The sequence below is a fragment of the Sorex araneus genome, chromosome 1 (assembly GCF_027595985.1).
Source record: "Sorex araneus isolate mSorAra2 chromosome 1, mSorAra2.pri, whole genome shotgun sequence".
Classification (NCBI taxonomy): domain Eukaryota; kingdom Metazoa; phylum Chordata; class Mammalia; order Eulipotyphla; family Soricidae; genus Sorex; species Sorex araneus.
This window is the reverse complement of record NC_073302.1, coordinates 288410475-288436654: the sequence shown is the minus strand read 5'-3', so window position 1 is coordinate 288436654 and position 26180 is coordinate 288410475. Positions and strand designations below refer to the sequence as shown.

Sequence of the window (26180 nt, the reverse complement as noted above, 5' to 3'; positions counted from 1 at the left end):
TGATGCCCGAGCCCACCTCACCCCCACCGGCACTAACCCCTCAGGGCAGAGCCAGCAGTAAGCTCTGAGTACCACTGAATATAACCACAAACAACAACAACAAATAATCAAAAAACAACAAAAAAGAAGCATGGACTTGGAAAATAATTTTAGAAAAATGCATGCAAAAAAAAATAAAAAGGTTCAACTAGTCAATGTCATTCATCCATACGCACATCTGCTTTATGTCAGCACCTTTCAGGTAGACACAAGAATATTTTCCGTAAAACTTCTGTGCTTATATACTAGTAGGATTCAGACAGCGTTAACTTTTGTGAGGAAAAGACGAGCAGAGTGCGACCAGAGGCCAGAGCGCTTTGTCCACACTGTGCAGGCGTCTCTGAAGCACGAATGTGCATCGGAAGCTCATTGGGAGACATACCCAGTCCATGGAAAGCGCAAGCGCCAAGATCCTTAATCAGAAATGAGCTAGTTTCAAGACAAAGAAGCTCTGAAGGGGGCCTTAGGAGAGGGGAGATGAAGGTTGGAAAGAGGCAGAAACAAACAGGAGCTAGTGAGGCTTTGCAGTTCTCGAGTGGGATGTAAAGGAGAGAGCAGATGAGGAAATCAGAGAGCCTGACGCACTCTGAAGTCTCTTGTCCAGAAAAACAAAAGTACGGTTTAGTGAATGCCAGGACAACTGAGGATGGACGCACCAGAGCACAAGGGAGTGTTGACCAGCAACGTGCCAGCAGCGGGAGAGAAACGGGCAGCATGGGAGAGAAGCGCCAGGAAGATTTTCAGGGTGAGAAGAAATGGGATCCAGGCAAAAGTACAGGGATCGGCTTTGGCCAGAAGTAGAGCGACTACATTGGTTTTATTTTTTTATTTTTGACTTTTTAATTAAATCACAGTGAGATACACAGTTACAAGGTGGTTCAAGACTGGGTTTCAGTTACATAATGTTCCCAAATGCATCCCTTCAACCAACGGACATTTCCCACCACCAACATCCCCAGTTTCCCAGAGGGAAATGGGGAGACATTTAAAAGAGAAGCAGACGCAAGCAGGCCACTGGGTTGAGGTACAGAAGGAAGAGGATGCCCAGTGCCGACTTTGAACTTCCCTCACTAGACACCAAGCTTAAAAGAATGTGGCAAGGGAAGCGGAGGCGAAGCTAGAAAGGGGAAAGGTTAAGGTACTGATTTTCAAAAGCAGACATGCTGGGGAATTAGTGGAATCTCGTCAGCCCGGCTTACGCATCTGAGACAGAGAAAAGATGGAAACGGGAGCATCGGCGAGGGCCGGTCCATTTCTTACCCACATGTCAGAGCAAACATGCTGGCCAAGCTGAATATAATCAATGTCGAAACACAGACAAGGAAAGGAAAACAGTGTTGACAAAGGAGTGACTGCAAGATATGGAGCTGGACCAAGAGAGGAGGTAGGATACGGATGCATCAGAAATAAATGCAAGTTTAAGGCCAACCCAGATGGTGTGTAAACTCCAAGACAAGAGCCATGAGATCTCTCGTGTGTATACTGCACCCAACATCGTGGTAGACAGACAGCTTAAGCTTAAGGCGCTGCTCACCAATCAAATGAGTCTCCAAATCCCAGAACTCCAAAGCGTACAAACTCATCAGATCATCTTTTTTCAGTTTGGGGGGATTTTTTTTGGGGGGGGGAGGTCTCACCCTGCTATGCTCAGGCGCTATCGATGGCTGGGCTCCAGGTTCCTTCTGGTGATGTTTGGAGACTCTTGCATCACCTGAAGTCAAACCTCGAACTCCCACATGCAAATCCCAGTTTCAGCCTGCTGACCTATCTCCCCAGCCCCATTTAATTTTTTTTTTTCCTTTTGGGCCACATACCCAGCGATGCTCAGGGCTGACTCTTGGCTCTGCACTCAGGAATCACTCCTGGCACTGCTTGGGGTGGGATGCTGGGAATCGAACCCGGGTTGGCCGTGTGCAAGGCAAACGCCCTCCCCACTGTGCTATTGCTCCAGCCCCAGCCCTATTTAATTTTTAAATAGCTTTTTCAAGGAGTTAAGATGTTTACCAAGAGTGATCCTGATGCAAAACCCAGAAGGAAACCTTGGGCACAGTAATGTGTGGCCCGAAAACAACACACAAAAGAAAATGGTGAAAAAGAAAAAGGGTTGGCGTGACAGTACAGTGCCTTGTCCTTGCCTTGCATGCTGCTGACTGGGTTCGAGCCCAGGACTCCATCTACTCCCCTGAGCCCCACTAGGAGTGATCCTTGAACAGAGAGCCAGGAGCGCACCCTGAGCGCCGCTGAATATGGCCCAAAATTCAAATGAAAAAAGGAAGGAAGGAAGGAAGGAAGTAGGTTTTTAAAGATTACCAAGAAATATCGATCTCAGGGAAGGAGTGCAGCCAGCCACCATATGTGGTACCCAGATTCCGATCAAGGTCCCAGTCACAGCTGCATGCTAGACAAGCACCTTCACCTATGTCCTAACTCTCTGGCCCCCAGAAAAATAAATCTTGTAGCTTTTAAGAGCAGGTGACTAGGTTCCCATGATATCGCCAAAAATAAAAATTAGTGGATACTTATTAAAGGCAATATGGCAACAGAAATTAAACTTGGCCATAATTCACTTTGCATGGGAAATGAATGCCTAATTATTACAAGGTAGCCCATCCCAGAATAACCCCTTGTCCCACATAATCAAAACTCTGACAAATGCTAACTAATTAAATGAATCAAATCTTGGACGCTGCAGCGAATTAAAAGCTATCTTATTTGGAGGAGCTGGAGTGACAGTACAACAGGTAAGGTGCTTGCCTTGCACAGGGCTGACCTGGGTTTGATCCTGGCATCCCATCCCATCCCCCTGAGAACTGACAAGAGTGATTCCTGAGTGCAGGGCTGGGAGAAATCCCTGTGCATCGCCATGTGGCCCCAAAACACTGTCATTGTCACCCCATTGCTCATCAATTTGTTCGAGTGAGCACCAGTTACGTCTCTCAATTTGAGACTTAGGCCCCAAAACACACAAACAAAATAATTTAAAAAATAAAAATAAAAACTATTCTATTAGGAGAATTTAAAATAGCCTAGAAGTATTGTGGTCAGCTGCTGGAATAATTTATATAAATTACAACCCAGTAATTTTAGCTACTTTATTCATTCTTTCACATTTAAATTTTTCTTTGTTTCCTTGATTTTCATTTTGGAACCATACCCGGTGGTATTCAAAGCACCAATAGGTGCTAGATATAGAAGCGGGGCCTCCAGCATACAAAGCACAAATCACATCCTAATTAATTCAAGAAAACCCTTGAGAAGTCATAAATATACTGTAGTAGGTTAACATGCAAAAAATACCCTTTTTTTGGGTCTTTTTGGTTATTCCTGGCTCTGCGCTTAGGGATTACTGCTGGCAGTGCTCAGAGAACCCTCAGAGGTGCCGAAGATCAAACCCAGGTCAGCCATGTGCAAGGCAATATATTGTAATATTTGTTATATTGTCATATTTATATAACATAAATATTTGTATAACATAAATATAGTATCTCCCCAGCCCTCAAAGGCCTTCTTGAAAGGGGGTGCTTGAAACTCATGAACCTTAGTTTCTATCTCTGGATTAAAATGAACGCAAAAATCAGGAGGTGGAGACTGGAAAGACATTTTCAATGATACAAAACTAAGTCAACTACACTGATTTTGGTGACACTTCAAGGTGTACGCAAAAATTTTCTGAACATTCACTCATCTACCTCCCATTCTCCTTTATTTTTTCTCTCCCCATGACTCAAGCCCAGCAGGACCCCAACTTTGCAGACCTGAATGCCTCCTGCAACCCTTAAAGGTTAGGGAACCCTGACAATGGACTTATTTGGGGAAACAGGATCAAAAAAGCTTGCTGCTTTACCTCAGATGTCTTCTCTTTATATCTCCACCAGCAAATTAAATGTCTGGTACATAGAAAACACCTACCTTAACCTCTAACTAATTTAGTAGGCCGGTGACTCTCCAAGAGGAGTTACCAGACACCTTTAGAGAAAATCAAAATTTCAGGTCGCACCCAAATCTACTAAATTAAAAACACTGGGCCCAGCATCCAGCAGCAAACAGTCCTGCAAGTGAGTGTCCGATGCACAAGCAAGTCTGATAAGTCCCTGTACTAAGCGCACTAAGAAATCATCTTCCTATCCCGCACTGCTGGTGGCAAACAAGCAAAAACTGCTTCTTTTTCGCAGCAGCCACCACTGACAACTGCTTGGGCCCAAAGGAGGCTGTCGACCACTAATTGCCCCTGGCCTCCACACAAGATGAATTTTAGAGTCAAATAACATGTGCAACTTACAGTTTCTAGAGTGAACAGCCCCATGACCTTACCGAGAGCATTAACTGAGTTGCCGCATCTATAAAGGAAGTCTAACATGACACACCTCCGTGGGCTTCAGAAAGGTACCACAAAGTGCCTGGCTCACGAAAGACTTTGATGAACTTCAGATCCTTTTCCCTTTCTTTCCTACGCCTGGCCCCTGCTACTTTATATGGACTATGGGGGGGGGGGATGGATAATCCACAGAAGGACAATACTGTTAAAAAGAGTCCTACGAAATTATACAGAGCAGCACTTCTACAAAAGGCAAGCTAGTAAAAAACAAAACCAAACACCACCCAACAACAACAAACAACAAAGACAACAAACATAAGCAACTTTCTTTTAAGTGGACAAATGAATCACTCGTGAAAAGTGGAACGTGGGGGGAGGGAACGTGAGGTTAAAATCAGAAAACACAGAAACTGAAATCCCTAGCAACGTGGCCTGGGCACTCCTTGGCACGGCAGCCTCAGAGGTAAACTCTTTTTTTTTTTTTTTTTTTTTGCTTTTTGGGTCACACCCAGCAATGCACAGGCACAGGGGTCATTCCTGGCTCTACACTCAGGAATTACCCCTGGCAGTGCTCAGGGGACCATATGGGATGTTGGGAATTGAACCCGGGTCGGCCGCATGCAAGGCAAGCATCCTACCCGCTGTGCTATTGCTCCAGTCCCTCAGAGGTAAACTCTTCATCCCAAAGTTGCCCCACCATATGTTGGGATCCAGGGTTCAAAAGTATACATGAGGCTGGGAGACACTGGTGGCACTCTGGGAGACCCTGAGCTCCCAGCACCTTCAGCCCCACCACCAACCCCCGGTGGCCCCCAGGATGGGTGGCCCTGGTGATCCCAGCTCCTGCAGAGTGCTCATCCCTTTGGCCAAGCACAGCAGAAAGTGACCCGGCGCCCCCACCCCACTGCATAGCTGGGGGTGACGCCTATTTAAACAGACACATATGGCTGCAAGGGGAAGCTTCAATCGTCGCCCCCTCCCCATCCCCCACCAGAATGAAAACAACAATAAAAAAAAAAAATTAAATCTGCCAGGTCATGAATGAGACCAAAACGCTGGCAAGTCTCACTGCTCCAAGTTGGGCATTCTGAGACGAAGCTGATCCCAAACACTGTCTGCTAACAAATCTCCCTCCTCCCTCTGAATCGAACATGCAAAAAAAAAAAAAAAGTTTTCACCTCCTAGACTCCCGGCCTTTGGGGGGAAGGGGGCACTAGATCCGGGCAGGAGATTCTAAAGCAGCAGCAGCAGCCACCACCGGAGACCGGAGACCGGCCACAGGACCCCACCCCCATCCGCCCAACTAACTCGGCTCTTCCGTGCAAGTAGCCACAACATTCCAACCTGGGGTGCAATGTGTGCGATCTATTTTTTTTCCTAAGGAGCTTCCCCCTCCACACACCCCCCCCCACCCCATACCCTCACCCCCGAACCCGGAGAACTCGGGGAAAGGGCACTGACTGAATGACACACGGCGAGGACTTGCAAACACACACACACACACACACACACACACACACACACACACACTCACACAGGCGCGGGCACCCGCTTCCCACTCACACGCGCGTACACACACGCACGCATACACACACACACTCACACTCACACACACACTCACGCGCGCGCGCGCCGTCTGCCCTCCAAGGGGGCTGGAATTCCAGCGCGGGGCCCCGGAACAACCCAACAACTTCTGGCCGCGGCCGCGAGTGCGAGCAGGGGCTGGTCCCTCACTCGGGACAGTCCCCACTGTCCACGGGGCGGGACCCAGGCGCTCCTGCCGCCCCTCCCGAGACCCCCCCACACACACACGCACACAAACACACACACACCCGCGCCCCCACCGCGGGCCGCTCCTCCCGCCTCCTCCCAGCCCCGCAGGCCCGCGTCCCCGGCCAGATGGGGACCCGGCGGCCGCCCGGCCTCGCCGGCGTCCCGGGACGCTCCCCAAGTCGCAGCCCGGGCCCCGCGGCCCCCGACCTCTCCGCGCGACCCCCGATCTCTCCCCGCGACCCCCGAGCGCAGGGGACCCCAACAAGCCGCGCTCCGGGCCCCGCTCCGCGCCCGGACCAACCCGGAACCCGGCGCGGGCCCCCGCCCAGGGGCGGGCTCAGGCCCAGGCCGCGTCGGTGGCCGAGTCCCCGGCGCCCGGGTGGCCCCGAGCCCGGCGTTCGGGCGCCGCCGGGGGACGCGCCGGCCGCCGCGGCCCCCGCCCGGGCAGAGCAGGACGCACCTTCGTACTGCAGGTCCACCAGCACCAGCAGGAAGGGGAACACCGAGCCCAGCCGGCTGGTCACCGAGCCGGGGGCCACCATGTCCGAGGACGCGGGCGCGGAAGAAGGGGCGAGGCTGCGGGGTCCACCGGCTCTGCCCCTGACCCGCGCGCTCCGGCTGCAGCTCACGCCCGCCTGCCCGCCCGCCCGCCGTCGGCTCTTGTTCAGGCCCGAGCCGCGGCTGGCGCCCAGCGCAGGCAGGCGGCGGTGGGCGGGGCCGGGGCCGCGCCCCGCCCCCGAGGGCCGCCGTTGCCCAATCGGCGTCTCGCTGGCAGCTCGGCCCCTGGGCTCGCCGGGGTCGTGGTTGGCGCTGATTGGCCGCCGGGACCGCGGCCCCGCCCCGTCGCTGATAGGATAACGTGGAAGCACGAGACGAGGCTGCGTCCGCCGGTCGTGGAGCTGTCAGGGAGCTCCAAACGGCCGCGGCCGGCGCCGGGAGGCGGCGCGGGAGCCCGTGTGGCCGGCGCCGACGCCGCATGCGCAGCCGGCGCCGCCCGCCAGGCCGTCCCAGCGCGCCCCGGGCGCCCTCTCAGGCTTGGGACTTTGGTGTAGGGTTTTGCCCGGCGGCGCTGTCGCGCGAAGCCGGACACCTGAAGCCCCACAGGCGGCGGAGCCCGAGCCGGGCAAGTTCCGAGGGGCGCGCTGAGGAACGGAGGCTTCAGAACGGGCCCCGAACCTCCACAGGTCCCCGAGCCCCACCGCCGCCCACTAATGCGAAGGAGAGCCCGAGAGCGCGCGAGAACGCGGCCACGCGGCCGAGGAGCCGGCGCTGAGGGAGGCCGGAGCCTCTCAGAGAGGGACTATCAGGGAAGCCCAGGGAGGAGACTTCTCGCAGGTCCCCCTGACGACAGCCTGGAACCTTGGAGACCTCCCCGCCACACCGCCCAGACCCCGACTCTGAAGCGGATCCCAAGGGCTTCTGGAAGATTCGGTGAAGAAACCAGGGCGATACAGATGCCTGAGGGAGCCGCCAGCCTGGGTTGGTGACCCGGGAGCCCTTCGCCGCCGCGCGGCAGCGGGAAGTCAGACCGAGAGGTGGGAGCCGGCACCCGGCAAGCTCGTGTCCAGCCGCGCCGAACGCCCCGTCAGCGACACCCGCGTCCACTCGCCTCCACACCAGAAATTGTCTCCGCGTCCCGAAGGAGTAGCAGGGGCGAACCAATGCGCAGAACCAGGCAAGGAAAGATGTGGCTAAACATGATCCGAGCGAGACCCCAGCCTGAGAGAGAGCGCAGTGGATGGTGGACCGCAGATATGTACCCTGCTTTGCACTCGGGTTCGAGCCCCGGTATCACATGGGGTCTGTCAGGGGTGCTCCCTGAGCGCGGCCGGGTGTGGCTCCAAAACAGACAAAAATGATACAAGACTGTACCTCATGACCTGAGTACTGCCTGTGATTCTGGTGAAGGTGAAATGGATGAAGCACGGTAAAGGACAGCCTTAAGGCTGTACTGTTGTATGTTGTGTTCGCCACCGTGTTTCCCCTTTGCACTTGCAGGAGAACTGGATTCTAAATACCACAGGGAATTGTCATTTCTTGAAGATGCACCAAGGACAGTGAACACAGAAAACCTTCTGTTCCAAAGGGAACGCATGCAGGGGAAATGATTGTTAACACACACACACACACACAAAAAAAAACACCTCGCAAGCGTGAGTCCCTGACACGTGATGGTGGATAGTCATAGTAGCAGGAAGTGTGAAGAATAAAGGGGTTCTGGTCCAAGAAATCTCGTTCCACACTGTGACTGTGACCTAAGTTCTGCCCGTGTGTAAATGGGTATGTCCCTGTTTGTCTTTGAGGTCTCAGGAAGTATGTAAAGCCTCCTGTCAAATATAAAGTACTGTGAAAATGTTACTTATCTCTGATAAAGAGCAGATTAATGAATTCTCAATGGAAAGCCATTGAGAAGTTAGCTTGCCTTTTCTCTGTTGACATCACTAGTTGGTGGTAGCAGTGGCAAGCAAAGTGGCAGATGATGTCAGAATAAACAAGTAGGAAAGGCAGCATCCCAATGAAGCATTGGAACCAACAATGCCCAGCCAGTGAGAGAAGAAACTTGTAAACAAGTGATCCTAGACCATGAGTCATCACTAGAATACTGCCTGATTCTAGTGTGAAGGCCAAATCCATGCTAAAATTTTAAGCTTGGAAATTTAAAATGGTTAAGGAAATTATAACCTTTGTGGTTTTTTTTTTTTTTTTTAAGCAAGTATCTTGAATAGCTTATGGGGGATTTGTGGTTTTGATTTGTTTGTTTTTCTTGTCTTTTTTGGTTTGGGGGCAGCACTCCGTGATCCTCAGTGAATACTCTTTGTTGTGTTCAAGAATTATTCCGGCGCGCATATGCTGCCTGAGCCCATGAGCTGCCTGTGCCCACGTGGCGGAGCACATGTGGTGCCCAAGCACATGTGTTGCCCACATCTCCCCCCTTGAGATGTGTACTTTCATGCTTTCGTGTCCAGTGCTAGGATGTGTGTAGAGCTCTCTCCACCCTTGGAGAAGCCTGCATTCTCTCTTGAGCGCGTTATTCTTACTATTCTCTCTCCCACTTATCCCTTCCTCCTTCCCTCAGAAACCTCTAAATAAATAAAATCTGTTTACTTCAAAAAAAAAAAAAGAATTATTCCTTGTGGTATTTGGGGGACCATATGGTATGCTGGGGATCTAATCCAGGTCAGCTACATGCGAGGCAAGAGCCCTACCTTCTGTATTATCTCTGCAGCCTCAATATTTTAATGTGTTAAACAAATTACATAGCTATGTGGTTCTAAAGGAATTCTTAAATCCAGCCATTAAGAAAAAATAAAATACTGCCACATGTCTTACAACATGATGGACATGATGACATAATGCTAAGTGAAGTAATCAGACAAAGACAAAAATATGATCTCACTTATACGTGTAATTTAAGAGATTGAACTTGCCAACACAGAAAACAAATTGGTGACTGCCAGAGAGAGGATAAAAATATTGGAGAAGATGGTAAAAAGAGTTATAAACAAGCTATTAAAAAATCATAACACCAAAAAAAGTCAGCCTTAGGTATATAATGTATACTATGGTAATGAATTAATTACAGTTTTTACATTGAAAGTTGCTAAGAAATTTATACTAGTATTTTTTTCAAAAAAGGTGAACACATTTGTTTACTAGTTTTTCAATATATCACATGTCAAATCATATTAATACAATGTTATGTGCCAAAAGTTCAAAAATTGAGAAAGCTTTATATCTTCATTTTCTTACATAAAATTATGTTAATATAATGTATTTTATATACCCTACAATTGTATAGAATGGGTAGCACTGTAGCACTGTTGTCCTGTTGTTCATCTGATTTGCTTGAGCGGGCACCACTAACATCTCCATTTGTCCCTGTCACTTTCTAGTGTAGCCCAATGGCATCTGCTCGCTCCAGGAACACAAAATGAGACTTGTTGTTACTGTTTTTTGGCATATCAAATACACCACAGATAGTTTGCCAGGCTCTGCCATGCGAGCGGGATACTCTCGGTAGCTTGCCTGGCTCTCTGAGAGGGATGGAGGAATCGAACCCAGGTTGGCCGCATGCAAGGCAAGTGCCCTACCTACTGTGCTATCTCTCCAGCCATATAGAATGGGTAAGCTTTTCAAACCTCAAATTTCTAAATTAACTCATAATGCCAAGGTACATTAAAAGATTTACAAATATATACATATATAAGGGTTTTATATGTATATAAGTTTTGAAATTCTTTTTTTTTTTTTTTTTTTTTAGTTTTTAGGTCATACCCAGCACTACTCAATGCTTACTCCTGGCTTTGTGCTCATGGGTCAGGGGTCCGTATGTGGTACTGGAGACTGAATCCGGGTCAGCCACATGCAAAGCAAGCAAACAACTTACTCACTGTTTCTATCTCTCAGACCCAAAAATTTTTGTAGCATAAGTTACAAGGAAGGCTCAGTTATTATTTTCCTTACTAAGTTTAAACATGGGCTGGAGCGATAGCAGGTAGGGCATTTGCCTTGCACGTAGCCGACCTGAATTCGATTCCTTCGACCCTCTCAGAGAGCCTGGCAAGCTACTGAGAGTATCCCACCCCGATGGCAGAGCCTGGTAAGCTACCCATGCAAATTCAGTATGCCAAAAACAGTAACAATTCTCACAATGGAGACGTTACTGGTGCCTGCTCGAGCAAATTGATGAGCAACGGGATGACAGTGATAGAGTAAAGTTTAAACATACAAGCAATTGCCTGAAATATAAATGTTTTATACACAACAATTAAAAGAGTGCTAAAACGAATAATAAAAGTGAATTAACTATAAGCTCTCTGCAGAGAAGATAACTCCACATTACGGTCAATCATCAAGAGTTGTCAAGATAATTCAGTGGGGAAGTATAGACATTTGCTGAGACAACGTGCAAAAATACAAAAGAATGAAATTGAACTCTTAAACCATATACAAAAGCAACTTAAATTATACATCTAACTGTATAATCTGAAACTATAAAAGTAGAAGAAAGCAGAAATAATTCTTTACCATCTTGAATTTAGTAATTCCTTCTTCAGTACAACACCACAAACACAGGCACAGGGCATCAGATAGTATAGGAGGTAATGTACTTATCACAGAAGTACAGGGACTAATGTCCTTGCCTTACATGTGACCAATCATAGTTCAATCCCCGGTAGCATATATGATCCCCAAACACCACCAGGAATGATCTCTGAGCACTGCCAGGTATGGCTCAAAAGCCAAAAACAAACTTATCCAAGAGTACAGAAAGATAATAGTAATAGGAAAATTTCAAATACTGGGAAACAACACACTTTTAAATATATGGCTCAAGAGGACTTCTCAAGAGAAATTAGAAACTATTTTTAACTGAACATAAATTAAAAGATAGCATACCTTAGGACAGTGGATATGGCACTTGCCTTGCACACAGCCAATCTTGGATCCATTCCCAGAACAACATATGGTCCTCTAGGCACTATCAGACAGAATCCCTGAGCACAGAAGCAGGAGTGAGTGTTGCCCCAAAACAGGAAGGAAGGATAGCATTCCCATATTTCTGGAATAAGCAACATGCGTATTTTTTAATTTTCATTAGCAACGTAACTCTAAAGTCAGAGGGAGTAGGAAATTTATCAGGGCACTGAGATGCTAAATGAGCCTAATGTCTATATTACAGTGATCGAGAGTGGTAACCAAGAAGTAGACAACAGTGAATCTGAAAAGTGTGGTAAGATTTGGAAGATGTTTTGGAGACAGAGCCAACAGGACTGCTAATTAATGTGGAGAGTAGAGATTGGAGTGGATGGGACTCGACTGGTACAAAGAATCACTTTAGCAGCTGACAAAGAATATAACAAGTTCAAAGATTTTGAAATGGAAACCATTTCAATGAGTTTAATGAATAGCATATTGAAATGTAATGAATTTGGGGAACAGTAATATGACATATCAGGACCTAGGCAGAAACCAGCTCATATAGTGTCATTTTGACTTTTTAAAAGGGGAGTTTGGATTCTATGCTTTCGAAAATGGAAGTCTCCAGAGAGTTTTAAGAAGAGCTACATGATTAAATTTAGAGTTAGAAGAAATCACTCTGGCTTTTATAGGGGGGAAAAGATCATAGGAGAGGCTGTGTTCCCAGTTGAAGGCTATTGCCATAGATTAGGTGAAAGATAATGATGACTCGACCTATGGTGAGAACAACAAAGATGAAAATGGAGAAATAACAAATTTGGAAGGTATTTTGATGGTGATAAATGGGATGAGCAAGTAGATTATCAATATTCAATTACTGCTTAACTCCAGTAAAAAAAAAAACATAGCCTCAAGTATTGTTTTAGTTATTTAGACTCTGAAAAGACCAACTTTAAAATATTTGTTGAACCTCTATTTCAAATTCATTTTTTTTCTTTCTTTTTTGGGTCACACCTGGCAATGCACAGGGGCCACTCCTGGCTCTGCACTCAGGAATTACCCCTGGTGGTGCTCAAGGGACCATATGGGATGCTGGGAATCGAACCCGGGTTGGTGTGCAAGGCAAGCGCCCTACCCGCTGTGCTATCTCTCCAGCCCCCTCTATTTCAAATTCAGTAACAAATGAAATAAGAAAACAAGCAAGTAAACAAAGTATTTCACCAAGACAGATATCTCCAACAAGGTAAATGCTTTCATGAGCTATAAAAGGGTCCACGGGGTGGCGGTGGGGTGAGGGGGCCAGGGGGGAGGGAGGCCACAGAGACAGGGCACAACACACAGGCCTATGTTAGCAGAATTATGGGAAGACTAGCCTTTGCTCTGGAGCTCAGAAGAGTCCAAAGGCCTTCTAGTTCCCTATGCTCATTACCCAAAGCAGCTCCCCTAGAGCCACATGAAGTTGTAGAAACTCAGAAATGGGGTGAGGGTGGGGAACACAGCAAGAGTAAGAGAGAAAGAGAAGTGAAATGAAGAAAGCAAATACACAAAAACTTACCTATCCTCTCAAAATTTCAAAACATCAAGGACTCTAAAGCTAAGAAACACAGATAACAAACTCACTCAAACCCAAACTAACTGAAAAGGAAATTATTTTGGGGGACTATGAATACTACGGACTAGAGCAATAGCACAGTGGGTAGGGCCTTTGCCTTGCACGAGGCTGACCCAGGTTCAATTCCTCCGTCCCTCTCAGAGAGCCCGGCAAGCAACTGAGAGTATCCCGCCCACACGGCAGAGCCTGGCAAGCTCCCTGTGGCATATGCCAAAAACAGTAGCAACAAATCACAATGGAGACATTACTGGTGTCTGCTTGAGCAAATCAATGAACAACGGGATCACAGTGCTACAATGCTATGAATACTACAGACATAGAAATAAAAATCACATCCATATACACAGGGAAGAATAGAACAAAATCAAAGAGATTAGAAATGACAACAGGTGACTATAAAAAAAAATAAGAATGTTATTAATTGCTTGGGCTGGGCTGCCATAATAAATTTCAACTGAATGGTTTAAAATCACAAAGTTGGGACTAGAGTGAAGTCCAGTGGGTAGGGCATTTGTCTTGCATGTAGCATATCCATATTCAATCCCTAACATCCCATATGATCCACTGAGCTGGCCAATAGTCAATTGTAGTCTCTGAGTGCAAAGCCAGGAGTAAGCCCTGAGTACCACCAGGTGTGGCCAAAAAAAGTAAAACAAATAAAAATAAAACCACAAATTTGGACCAGAGAGATGTACAACAGGTAGGGCACTTGTCTTGAATGAAGCCAACCCCGGTTCCATCCCTGGCATCCCATATGGTCCTCCAAACACCACCAGTAGTAATTTCTGGGTGCAGAGCCAGGAGTAAGCCCCCCCAAATAGCTGGGTGTGCCCCATGCCCCCCCAAATAAAACAAAAAAGCCCACAAAGTTATTTTCCTACAGTCTCTCAAAAGTTTAAAAGTCCAAAATCGGGGCTAGAGCAATAGCACAGCGGGTAGGGTGTTTGCCTTGCACGCGGCCAACCCGGGTTCTAATCCCAGCATCCCATATGGTCTCCTGAGCACCGCCAGGGGTAATTCCTGAGTGAAGAGCCAGGAGTAACCCCTGTGCATCGCCGGGTGTGACCCCAAAAAAAAACCAAAAAAAAAAAAGTCCATAATCTAGGTGTGGGCAGGACAATTCTCTCTCTGAAGGCTCTAGGAAAAAAAAAAATCCTTCCTTGCTTTTTTTGGTAAATAAAAATTTCTGGTAGCTCCTGGCAGTTCTTGCCATTCTATAACTGGTATTTGCCTCCTTCAGCTCTCTGGCTTCCTCTTCTCTGTGTCTCTTCCTTTTCTTAACCAATTACATTTGCAAAGATCTATTTCCCAGCAAAGTCACTTTCTGAGTCTCTGAGTGTTCTCTGCACTTAAGTCCTCTGATTATAATGCAATTACACTTAAAATAAAAAACAGGTTTTTTTTTTCAAGCCATGCCTGGAAACAAATGAAATAGGATCTCTAAATTTGCCATGGTAAGACAAGATTGTTATAAAAATGTCCAGATTAGAAATGAAAATACTGTATTGTCATAATGTGTACAATTCTACAGAAGTATGCTTTTGGAAAGAAATTCAAAGCTTCAAATGACCTCAGTTTGAAAGGAAGGAAAAGAGTAAAGGGTCTGAAATGTGGCTCAGCAGTAGAGCACCGGCCTTGTATGTGTGAGACCCAGGATGCAATTTCTGCAGCAACTTCCCCACCTGCACCAAAGGGAGAAGAGAGAGGGGGGAGAGAGAGAGAGAGAGAAAGAGAGAGAGAGAGAGAGAGAGAAAGAGAGAGAGAGAGATGGCAGTGGGGTGGGGGTAAGAGCAGAGACAAGAGAGACAGAGAGAACATAGGTAAAGAAATAGGAATAAATTTTGATTTCCTTTTCAATTATATCTATTGTGTCAGCTTTGCTAAATCTTCTAGTTACAACATTATTCATGTTGCCATTTTCACAAAGCTTCAGTTCTGTGAGATATACTTCTGCTTTGCAGTGCTTTACAAACATACCCTGTTCAACCACCTTCCGCGCTATTGGTTCTTGCCCTTCCATCAATGTGTACCAGCTGACAAGTTTATTCCAGCCCTCCGTTGGCAATAATATGTAATCCAATTCATCGATAAGATGCTCTTTGAGTGACTGGGCATCACCATCTTTGAGAAGTCCAGAGTTATCAATAGGTCCAGGATATACATTTTGATCTCCCATCTGGTATTTGTCCCAACTGTCAAAGCCAACATATTTTTTCCACTGTTTGAACCAGCGACTATCAACTAGGTACCAGGTGTCCCCCTTCCGGAGCGAGATTTTGAGCAGCGTGGCGATGTCAGAACGCTGGATGTCCAGATCCACCGCTCCGCCTTCCGCCATCTTCCCCCACTAGCGGCGGCGGCCTAGAAATAGGAATAAATTTTGAGTTGGAAGGGAGCCATAAAGAAAGTACAGGGATTAAAGTATTTGCCTTAGAAGTAGTAAATAGCAAATAGTGGTCCAGTCCAGTGAACCAAATAATCACACTTCCAGGAATGACCTATAAACACAGAGCCAGAAATAGCCCCTGAGCACTGGTGTTGCCCAAGCTCATACCCCAACCCAAAAAGTGGAAGAAATTATTAGTTTGGGAGTAGAAGAAGAGAAATAAAGAATCTAAACTTTAAAAGCTAATTGATAGAAGTTACAAAATAGAGCCACTTTTCAAAAAAATTGAGAAACGATCTTCCAATTTTAAAAGGAACACACAATTATAATATGGTGGGAATGCTTTAACTTAAAAGATAAAACATTGAATGGTTTTATGCACACCCCCCCAAAATATTAAAGTAGAAATTAAAGGAAAAATAAGAGTGCTTAAATAATTTAATAGTTATTAAAGAAAATAAATTAGTAATGATGTAGCCCCACTTAAAAATAAAAAGCTACCAGGTCCCAGCTCATTATAAGAGACTTAATGGTAAGATCAGAAAGAAATAAAAACCAAAGCATTACGATATATTAATTAGTCTTAAGTGGAATATTTTCAAGTGAAATTCTGTGGTTTTAAAAGACAAAGATTTTTTTAAAAAGGCAAAGATTAATGCACTTACCTTGCACGTGGCTAACCCAGCTTCAATCCCTGTACCCCATGTGATCCCCTGAGCCCCATCAGGAATGATCCCTGAGCACAGAGCCAGGAGTAAGTCCTGAGCACTACTGGGTGTGGGCCCAGAATAAAAATAAAACAACAATCAACAACAACAACAACAAAAGATAGCCAAGAAGACAGATCAATTTATATTCACCTTTCAATGAAATACATCAAGTTAGCAGGTAGATGAATGCCATTTGGAGAGTTTCAATCTTTAGATAAAATATAGCACTCATTTCTGTTTTAAAAAAGGGGGAAAGTGGAGAGACTGGAAAGACAGCCCAAGGGGCTGCACGCATGCTGTGCATACAGGAGGCATGATTTTGATCTCCAAGGAACATTAGAGACATACCACACCGTGGAGCACCGCGTGGGTAGGGAGTAGCCCTGCACACCTCTAGGTGTGGTTCAAAGAAATAAAACATAGAAACAAGCTGCCTTGACGTGGCAATTGGCACTTATCACAACTTCCCTTTACTAGTATGAATTCACTATCTCTTCCTTTCCCTCTTGGAAATCACCCAAAGAAATGACAACAAAGAATACGAAACAAAAATAAGAAACTGAAAAATCACAGTCTCAAAAAAAAAAAGTCAAAGATTGCTGAAATTCTATTTCCCATAGGGCTGGAGCAATAGCACAGAGGGTAGAGTGTTTGCCTTGCACTCGGCCAACCTGGGTTTGATTCCTCCGCCCCTCCCGGAAAGCCCAGCAAGCTACCAAGAGTATCCCGCTCCCAAGGCAGAGCCTGGCAAGCTACCCGTGGTGTATTCGATATGCCAAAACCAGTAACAAGTCTCACAATGGAGACGTTACTGGTGCCCGCTCGAGCAAATCGATGAGCAATGGGATGACAGTGATAGTGACTATTTCTTATAGTAAGTGGGAACGGGGTGCTCAGCACAAAGGACCCCACTAAAGCACATCTCTGAGGAAAGCAGCAAGACAAACAACCTGGTAAAAAAAAATGGGCAGAGGATCCAAACAGAAATTTTGCCAAAGAGAGCATACAAATGGCCAGCAACACATTAAAAGATGTTCATTAGGGTCTGGAGAGATAGCACAGAGGGTAAGATGCTAGATCTGGGTTCGATTCCTAGAATCCCATACAGTCTCCTAAGCAGCTCCAGGAGTAATTCCTGAGTGCAGAGCCAGAAGTAACCATTAAGCATCACCATACGTGATCTAAAAACTTTTTTAAAAAATGAAAGTTTCATCTCATCAATTCTTATTAGGGAAATGTGAAGTGCATACATATAGAGAGACAATTGAAGTCTGCTCAGCCATTAAAAAAAAAAATTTAAAAAGCAGGGAGAACCTTGAGGGAATTATGTAATAGGTCAGAGAGAGGAAGATAAACACCTTATGATTTCACTCACACAGAAGATTAAAAAAAAAAGAAAGAAAGAAAATGAATATGCAAAGCAAAACAAAAACCCTTACACTCTGAAAGCAGAGTAATGGCTATGGGGGTTTCAGTGAATAAAAGTGGGGTGCCCTCTTTCTCAAGCTGAAAGGATAGGGAGAGAAGGTGACTTGGGGAAGGTGAATGGAAATTAGAGTTTTGGGGGCAATCATAAGTGGTTTATACAAATGCCAAATCACAAAGCTATTTTAAATCTGAAAATCTTTTAAAATAATTTTTTACTAGATTCTCAGTTTTTTATAGAAGGATAGATTTGGGGAACAGGCTGCTGTGTGAAACGCGGAAGTCAGGATCTGTGAGAAGAAGCAGGGAGCTTCCTTACCTCCCCACGCTCAGGGCCCTCCCAGCCCCTCTCCTCAGCAAAGCTGAACATCTCTCAGGAACCAAGGGGCAGAGATTGTCATGGAGGTTTCAGGATGTCCGCATGACTGATGAAATCACAGGTCAGTGATGAGCGACACCCTCTCCAGCTTCTCTCCTCCCCTCGCAGTACACGTGGAGTTCTAAAATAGTTTTTGTTCTTGGTTTGGGGCCATGGCCAGTGGTGCTTACTCCCGGCTCTTTGCTCAGGGATCACTCTTGAGAGGGCTTAGGAACTGCCTGGGACAGCAAGAATGAAGCCAGGTTGGCCTCGTGCAAAGCCATCACCCCTACCCAGCTTCTCCAGCCCATTGGGATTGGCTTTTTTTTTTTAATTCTTTTATTGATTCACCATGTGGAAAGTTGGGATTGGCTTTTAAGGGGTTTTTGTTGTTGTTGTTTGGTTGGTTTTTTTTTTTTCTGCTCTTATGTGTTGGTTTTTGGGTCACACATGGCAGCCATGTAGGACTTACTCCTAGCTGTGTGCTCAGAGAAATCTCCTGGTGAGGGACAGGGGACCATATGGGGCAGAGGTTAAGGAACATACAAGGAGATGCAGGCGTTGTCTTTTGCAGGACCCCAGCAGCAAGAAGCAATAGTAGGTTTAGCCCCTCCGGGATGCCCCTGCAGGTGTCTCTGCTGCACCCAAGCGACATCGTATTACTGGGCCCCAAGTGGAGTCCTTGGCCCACACCAGGGTGTTATAGGAAGTGGATCCCTACCCCCGCTGAATGTTGCTTGGGACACTCTCCTCCTACCCTCAAAGATCTACTTTGTCTTATGAGGCAAAGAAGGCTGCTGTTGAGATGTCTTAGAGATGAGTGTAACCGCTGCAAGAGTGCGTCAGGTGAGTGCTGAAAGTAGGCTATGGACCAAATGATGGCCCCTTAGCAAACCATAGCACCCAAAGGGAGCGAGAGAAACAGGGAATGTGCCCGCCACAGAGGCAGTGGGTGGGAAGGGGTTGGGGTGGCGGGAGGGATACTGGGAACATTGGTGGTAAAGAATGGGCACGGGTGGAGGGATGGGTATTCGATCGTTATATGACTGAAATGTAATCACGAAAATTTGAAGTCTGTAACTGTACCTCAGGCTGGAGTGATAGCACAGTGGGTAGGGTGTTTGCCTTGCATGCGGCCAACCCGGGTTCGATTCCTCCACCCCTCTCGGAGAGCCCGGCAAGCTACCGAGAGTATCTCACATGCACGGCAGAGCATGGCAAGCTACCCATGGTGTATTCTATATGCCAAAAACAGTAACAACAAATCTCACAATGGAGACAATACTGGTGCCCGCTTGAGCAAATTGATGAGCAATGGGATGACAGTGATACAGTGATACAGTGAACTGTATCTCATGGTGATTGATTAAAAAGATAAATTAAAAAAAAAAGGTACATCAGAGCAAACAAAGCAAACCATGTAAAATCACCAAGGAAGTCCCTGGGTAGCTGAGGACCAGGCAGAACCCTCTGACCTGCTGGTCTGATGTGAAATGGGAGAGTTCTGGGCAGGCCCTTCCTGTTGGTTGCACTGGAAGAATCTAGCAACAAAGTGTATCCCACGGTGTTTAAAGAATCTTTGAAGTTCACTAATTTTTGATGTGAGAGGTAGGACAGGGGTTAAGCTGCTTGCCTTAAGTGCGGTCAATCCTGATTCTATCAGATTGATCCCCAGACCACCACCAGGAGTGAGCCCAGAAGACAGCCAGGTGTGGCCCCAAACGAAACCAACAAAACCTCAAAACCAAAACCCAAAGCAAAAATGAGCCTGTTGGTCCCTTTTTATGAAAGACCAGGTAGAGACAAAGTTACACTCAGTGATTTGCAAACCCAAATTAAGACACATTCTGCAAAATCATTGCTATAACATCCAAAAGGGCCAGAAAATAAAAAGACAGAGATGCATTGCAGCAAACTCACGGAATCCAAGAGACTGACAACTGAGCATCACTGTGATCCGAAATGACCTTTTTCTGTTAAGGATATCATCAAGGCAATAACAACATTTAATAAAATTAGAGGATCAATTAAATAATTGACACAGGTGTCGACAAATCTCTCACCCATTTTCATCTGGGGGTTTTTGTTCGATTGTCTGAATTCAGTATAAAAGCGCTTTCTCAGAAGGGAGCAGGCCGGTGACTCTGGAATAGAACATATACCTTGTAAGTGTGAGAATGGGGTGTGATTCCTAGTCTAAAAACCCTGCCACCATTTCCACAGGTGGGTTCTGCATTTGTAAGGCCTCCATTTGTAGGTTCTGCATTTTGTTTTTAGGAAAGACATACCCAGGGGTCCAGAGCAACAGTGCATCGAGGAGGGCGTTTGCCTTACATGTGGCCAACCCCAAGCATGCCTTGCATGTGTTAAACCCCCAGCATCCCATTAGTCCCCTGTGCACTACCAGGAGTAATGGGAGTAATTACTGAGTGCAGAGCCAGGAGTAGCCCCTGAGTGTCGCTGGGTGTGACCCAAAAAGCAAAATAAATAAATAAAGACATACCCAGGTGTTTAGAGACATGGACTATCAGGCTTGCAGCTTTCAGAGAGGGGACCAGAGCAAGAGAGCAAATTAGGGGTCTGGGACAAAAGATTTATGAGGAGATTTTGCACTTTGTTTAGAACTTTTTAGAGAAAAGGGATATTTATTTAAGCAAAAAGTGGCCTCTTCCTGGACAGCTAAAGCAAAACAAGCACTTTTCCCCAGAGAAAGATCATGAATACAGTTTACTGCTCTGACGTACTTTGGGTTGTTTCCTTATACTAACATTGATAAAGTCTGCATTAGTGTTTGTCAACCCTTTTCCAACCGCGGTCCCCTTTTGACCTTCTTTTCTGGCGCCTTCCTATGCTATTGGCACCTTAGTCTTGTGGCCCCTCAATTGACATGATTTTCCCACATGGTCCCCTTGGAATATCCTGACAGTGCATGTGGAAAAGGCTGGTGTAGGTGATGAAAGTCACCCAGCTAGAGCCTATGCCTTAGACTTCACTCTGTCTGGGCAAGTCGACACATCGAGCTGTGAGAAAACACCATGTCTTAGTCTTCTAGAGATGCACGGTCTTCTTCAGTCCTCGACCCTCCTCCCAGTTCCACAGCTCGCATCATTGCTCATCTCTTCGCTTCCCCCAAAAGCATCCACATCCTGTGACTTCCAGTGACTTCCTTTGGAGGACAATATTGCCTTCGCGTGTTCATACTGACTTTATGCAATAATCCACTTCAGCTAATTAAATCAGAAGTGATATCCTTCCCCCATGGAGATTTTGAGAGCCAGGGATGGCCTGATCAAGTTGTTTTGCCAGAAGAAAGAATTGTCCCAGCGAGGCACCACTTCTTCAATCTGGATTCTGTAAGGATCCAGATCGTTCCACTACATGGAAGAAAGGCAGAGTAAACACACAACTGATGTAAAACATGAACCTTAAACCTTTTTAAAAAATGTATATAAAATGTGACTTTCTTGGCTTTGTATTGTTATTTCACGATCACCTGGTAAAAGTCACAGCACTCAATTTCTGGGTGCCTTCCACTCTGACATCGCTACGGCATCTGAGCACCATCTTGACAGACTAAAGGCTGTATGTGTGTAGCAGAGAGGGGAGGTTCGAGGGAAGGAAGGGGTGGGAAGAGGAAGGAGTAGGAAGGAGGAGAGGGAAAAAGGGAGGTCAGGGAAGTGGAAGGAAGGGAGGGAAAAGAAGGGGACAGGGAAGGGGAGATAGAGGTGGGCAGGAAGAAAGGGGGGGAGGAAAAAGTTCCTCTTAAAGGGATCAGGGTCAGGAATGAGAGCCAGCTGCAGAACCCTGCTCTCCTCCTCTTCCCATTCTAAGCGTTAGAAAGTAGCAGAAAAAGAGAAACTAAATGATGCCATGTATTCTAAAAGGATGGGGGTGCTTCTCTGCAGGTGCTTGGTTTTCTGTCTTACCTAAGCAATAATGACTGTGTGCCTCTCGAACCTGAGCGAAGGAAGCTAAGATCCCAGGGTCTGCGCTGAGAAGCTAGTGTTGGGGTGGGGGGGAGCGGGGGATCGTGCCTTGAGAGAGAAGGAGTGCTGGAGTGCTGGTTACTCAAAGGATAATACAAGTGTTGTCCTTCTGCCGCATTTTCACATCGTGACTCCAGGGTAAGGAGAGAGAAGGTTGGGGTGCTGCTGCTGAAATGAGAGCGCAGAGTGGATGGAAAGGGGGGAGAGTCAATGTTATTCTGATTGGACAGAGATTACCTTCGCTCAGCAATCCTCCTTTGGGGAACTATCACTGTCACTGTAACTGTCATCCCATTGCTCATTGATTTGCTCAAGTGGGCGCCAGTAACGTCTCTACTGTGAGAGTTGTTACTGTTTTTGGCATATTGAATATGCCACGGGTAGCTTGCCAGGCTCTGCCGTGGGGGCGGGATACTCTCGGTAGCTTGCTGGGCTCTTTGAGAGGGGTGGAGGAATCGAACCTGGGTCGGCCGCGTGCAAGGCGAACACCCTACCGCTGTGCTATCACTCCAGCAGGGAACTATCACTCCTACCCAATGTCACCAATGTCCTTCTGCTAGTGTTATACCATTTGAGGAGTATCTTCACCTTTTTCTTTGTCTTTTTTTTTTTGGCTTTTGTGTCACACCAGTGATTCTTAGGGGTTACTCAGGAATTACTTCTGGAGGTGCTTGGGGAACCATATGAGATGCTGGGAATTAAACCTGCGTTGGTCACATGCAAGGCAAATTGCACTGTAAATCCCTCTGTACTATCGCTCAGCCCAACCCTCTTCTTTTAATCCTTTTCTTTCTGTTTTTGTTATTGTAGTTTATGTTAGATAAACTAGTATTAACTTTCCTTTTTTTTTTTTTCTGGGCTACACCCGGTAGCGCTCAGGTATTACACCTGGCTGCTTTCAGGGATATTCAGGGGACATAAAAAATACTATAAAAATAGCTGGGGCTAGTATAGCGACTAAGGCACCTGGTCCACATGCAGCTGACTGGGGGTTGATCCCTGAGCTGTTCAGTGGACCGGAGGGGTGGCAGGAATTGAACTCCTGTCAGCTGCGCACAGGGCACCCGGCCTACCTGCTACACTATCTCACTGTCCCAATAGTGTTAACTTTCGTAGGTTTTTTTTTTCCTTTTTGGGTCACACCCGGCGATGCTCAAGGGGTTGCTCCTGGCTCTGCATTCAGGAATTACTCCTGGAAGTGCTCAGGGGACCATATGGGGTGATGAGAATCGAACCCAGGTTGGCTGTGTGCAAGGCAAATGCCCTACCTGCTGCACTATTACTCCAGCCCCCTACCTTTCATAGTTTTGATGTACAAAGTTACTAAACCTTTACCAAAACCAAAATGCCCGAGACCATCTCTCTCTTTCTCTGTCCCTCTTTCTTTCTCCCACACCTTCTCCTTCTCCCCTACCCTCTCTTTCTCTCTCATTTTTCCTTCACCCTCTTTCTATCTATCTATCTATCTATCTATCTATCTATCTATCTATCTATGTATATGTATATCTCTATCTATCTACACTTCTTCATTCATTTGTCATTGGAAATTTGAGTTGTTCCCATATCATGGATGTTGAACTTACCACTGCAATGAATGTAAGTTTGCAAAAATCATATTTGAATGAATGTTGTGTTTTGGGATATATGCGAAGAAGTAGAATCACCTGGTGATCTGGAAGCTCTGGTCTTAATCTTCCAAGAAGTCTTCATATTGTTTGCCCTAGGGGGCGAACCAGGTGACTATCCCACCAGCACTGAATGAGGGCTTCTTTTCCACCACATCCCCAGCAACATTTTGAGTCTTTTTGACATATACCAGAGCCACTGGTGTGAGATGATGATCTCCTTGCTCTTTTGATATTCATTTCTCTGATAACAAGTGGCCGTGAGCTTACATGCCATCATCATGTCTTTCATATGCCTACCTATATCTTCTCCAAAGCCCTTTATTTCCTCTCCTCATTGCTTAATACGGTTTTCTTATAGTCTTTGAATTCCTTTACTTACACTTTTTGAACTTTGGGAATGTATTTTATTGTGGAACAAAGAACAGTGCCCATTGGCATTGACCAACTGGTTAGATACTAAATATATGATTTCTGTGAAGAATGCATATACATTTGTATACATATAGGCTCTGTACATTTGATCTGATCCAAAATAAGGACCATGCTCTTTGGTTTAACAAGCTCAAATCTATTCCCACATTGTCCCATTTTTTTGAGACTATAAATAATTTCATGTCTATAACTCCTAGAAATCTAATTCATTGTCACTGTATCACTGTCATACCACTGTTCATTGATTTACTCGAGCGGGCACCAGTAACGACTCTATTACACTCAGTTCTGAGATTTTAACAGATTTTTTATTTGGAGGAATTTTTTTTTCTTTTTGGGTCACACCCGGCGATGCTCAGGGGTTACTCCTGGCCCCACACTTAAGAATTACTCCTGATGGTGCTCAGGGGACTATATGGGATGCTGGGATTTGAACTCGGGTCGGCCGCGTGCAAGGCAAATGCCCTACCCACTGTGCTATCACTCCAGCCCCAGTTCTGAGATTTTAGCAGCCTCTCCTTACTCATCTTTCCTAACAATTGGAGGCTCTTAAAGGGTCAGGGGAATGAGACCTATTGTTACTGTTTTTGGCATATCGAATATGCCATGGGTAACTTGCCAGGCTCTGCCATGAGGGTGGGATACTCTCGATAGCTTGCCGGGCTCTTTGAGAGGTATGTATATATATGTTACTGTATTTTGGGTATTAATACAGCACGGGGAGCTTGCTAGGCTTTCTTTCCCAAGTGAGCGATAGACTCTCGGTAGCTTGTCAGGTTCTCTAAGAGAAAGAACTAGGCTATTAGATGGCGCGCCGCGTGCTTCCGGGAGCTTCCTCTGTCGGCTCCCCCAGAAATCTAATTCATCCATATTAATATTCAGGATTGCCTTACCCCTACCCCCAAGGCTATGCTAAATTTGTATTCTCATTGCCATAACAACAGTGTGACTTGGCTTGCCAAGAGGAAAATTATAAGCTCCCACGTGCAAAGGTGGCAATGCTTCCCCAGCCAAAGAAAGCAGAGCGAGAAGTTATTTCAGGATGACTGGAGAACTTTAGATTCTCCACAGCAACTGCTCTCAAACTTTCATCAGACTTACTTGGAAGACTTGTTAAAACTTAGCTATCCAGCCACTCACATTCCTAGACTTTTCCATTCAGTAGGTCTGGAGCGTGGCCAGAAAACTACATCTCTAACATGTTCCCAGTTGGTGTTGATGCCACCGGTTTGAGGACTCTGAGAATCACTGCACCAAGTCGTAAGAATCTTAAATATTGCCTTTTCCACTTGTGGGGTCCAGTGTCTTCTGACAAATTCTCATAGGAGACCTGAAAATGATTGTGAACTCAACTCACCAAATCAGTTTCTGTGGTTAGCTTTGCATGTAACCAGGCTTACAATTCTGGATAGAAATCAATTCTTTCATTGCTTCAAGAAAGAAAATGTAGTTTCAGCAAAATGAAAATTTGAGATTTGGTTTTGTTTCTCCTGTCTTCACTCTTAGATGAGAAAATATCATCGTGCCTGCACTCTTCATCCCTCTAAATGAGTCAGTGGAGCCAACTACTTAGAAGTCAGACTAGCTTGTTGCTAAGTACCAACCATATCCAACCTAGTTAAAGAAATTTCCAGTCACATATGGATGGGAGCTTAAGAATAGTCTGCTTCTTCCCAGTCAAACAACTAATTCCAAATTCCTCACATATTCCCACTGGTGCCCATTCTCATAAAAATTTTCTTAGTTAAGGGTCTTTGCCAGCCAACCAACCAGTTTGGTAGAGTGCTACCAAAATGAAATAGTGAAACCTGGGCTTTTGTTTTAGGAGAGGCTCTTGATCATCATTTCGATTTCCTTGATAGTTTTCAGGTTTTCTAGTTCTTCTGGATTTAGTATCAGGAAATAGTGTGATTCTAAAAATTTTTCATGCCTTAGTTCTCCAACTTAGTGGCATAAAGTTATTCATAGGAGTCTTTTGTGACTCTTTTTGGTTCTGTGGTATCTGTAATGACTCACCTTTCATTTGTGCTCCTATTTGATTAGAATTTTCTCTCATTTTTTTCCTTAGTAATCCTAGCTAAGAGGTGGTCAATTT

General features: G+C 45.9%; 2 protein-coding genes across 2 annotated transcripts in view; both read right to left on the bottom strand.

The window, feature by feature from the left end:
* Nucleotides 1-6835, bottom strand: part of DNAJC3 (DnaJ heat shock protein family (Hsp40) member C3) — a 48679-nt gene extending 41844 nt beyond the window's left edge. Inside the window, exon 1 of the mRNA XM_055138997.1 lies at nucleotides 6588-6835. Coding sequence (XP_054994972.1) covers nucleotides 6588-6669 — 82 coding nt within the window. The 5' untranslated portion in view covers nucleotides 6670-6835. The remainder of the gene's footprint in view (nucleotides 1-6587) is intronic.
* An 8162-nt stretch (nucleotides 6836-14997) lies between these two features.
* On the bottom strand, nucleotides 14998-15507 carry LOC101539612 (ubiquitin carboxyl-terminal hydrolase 15-like; the record flags this gene model as incomplete). The annotated part of the gene is made up of 1 exon (XM_055123143.1): nucleotides 14998-15507. A coding segment is annotated over exon 1 (501 nt), but the record flags the coding sequence as incomplete, so codon positions are not given.
* Between the last annotated feature and the right edge of the window lie 10673 nt (nucleotides 15508-26180).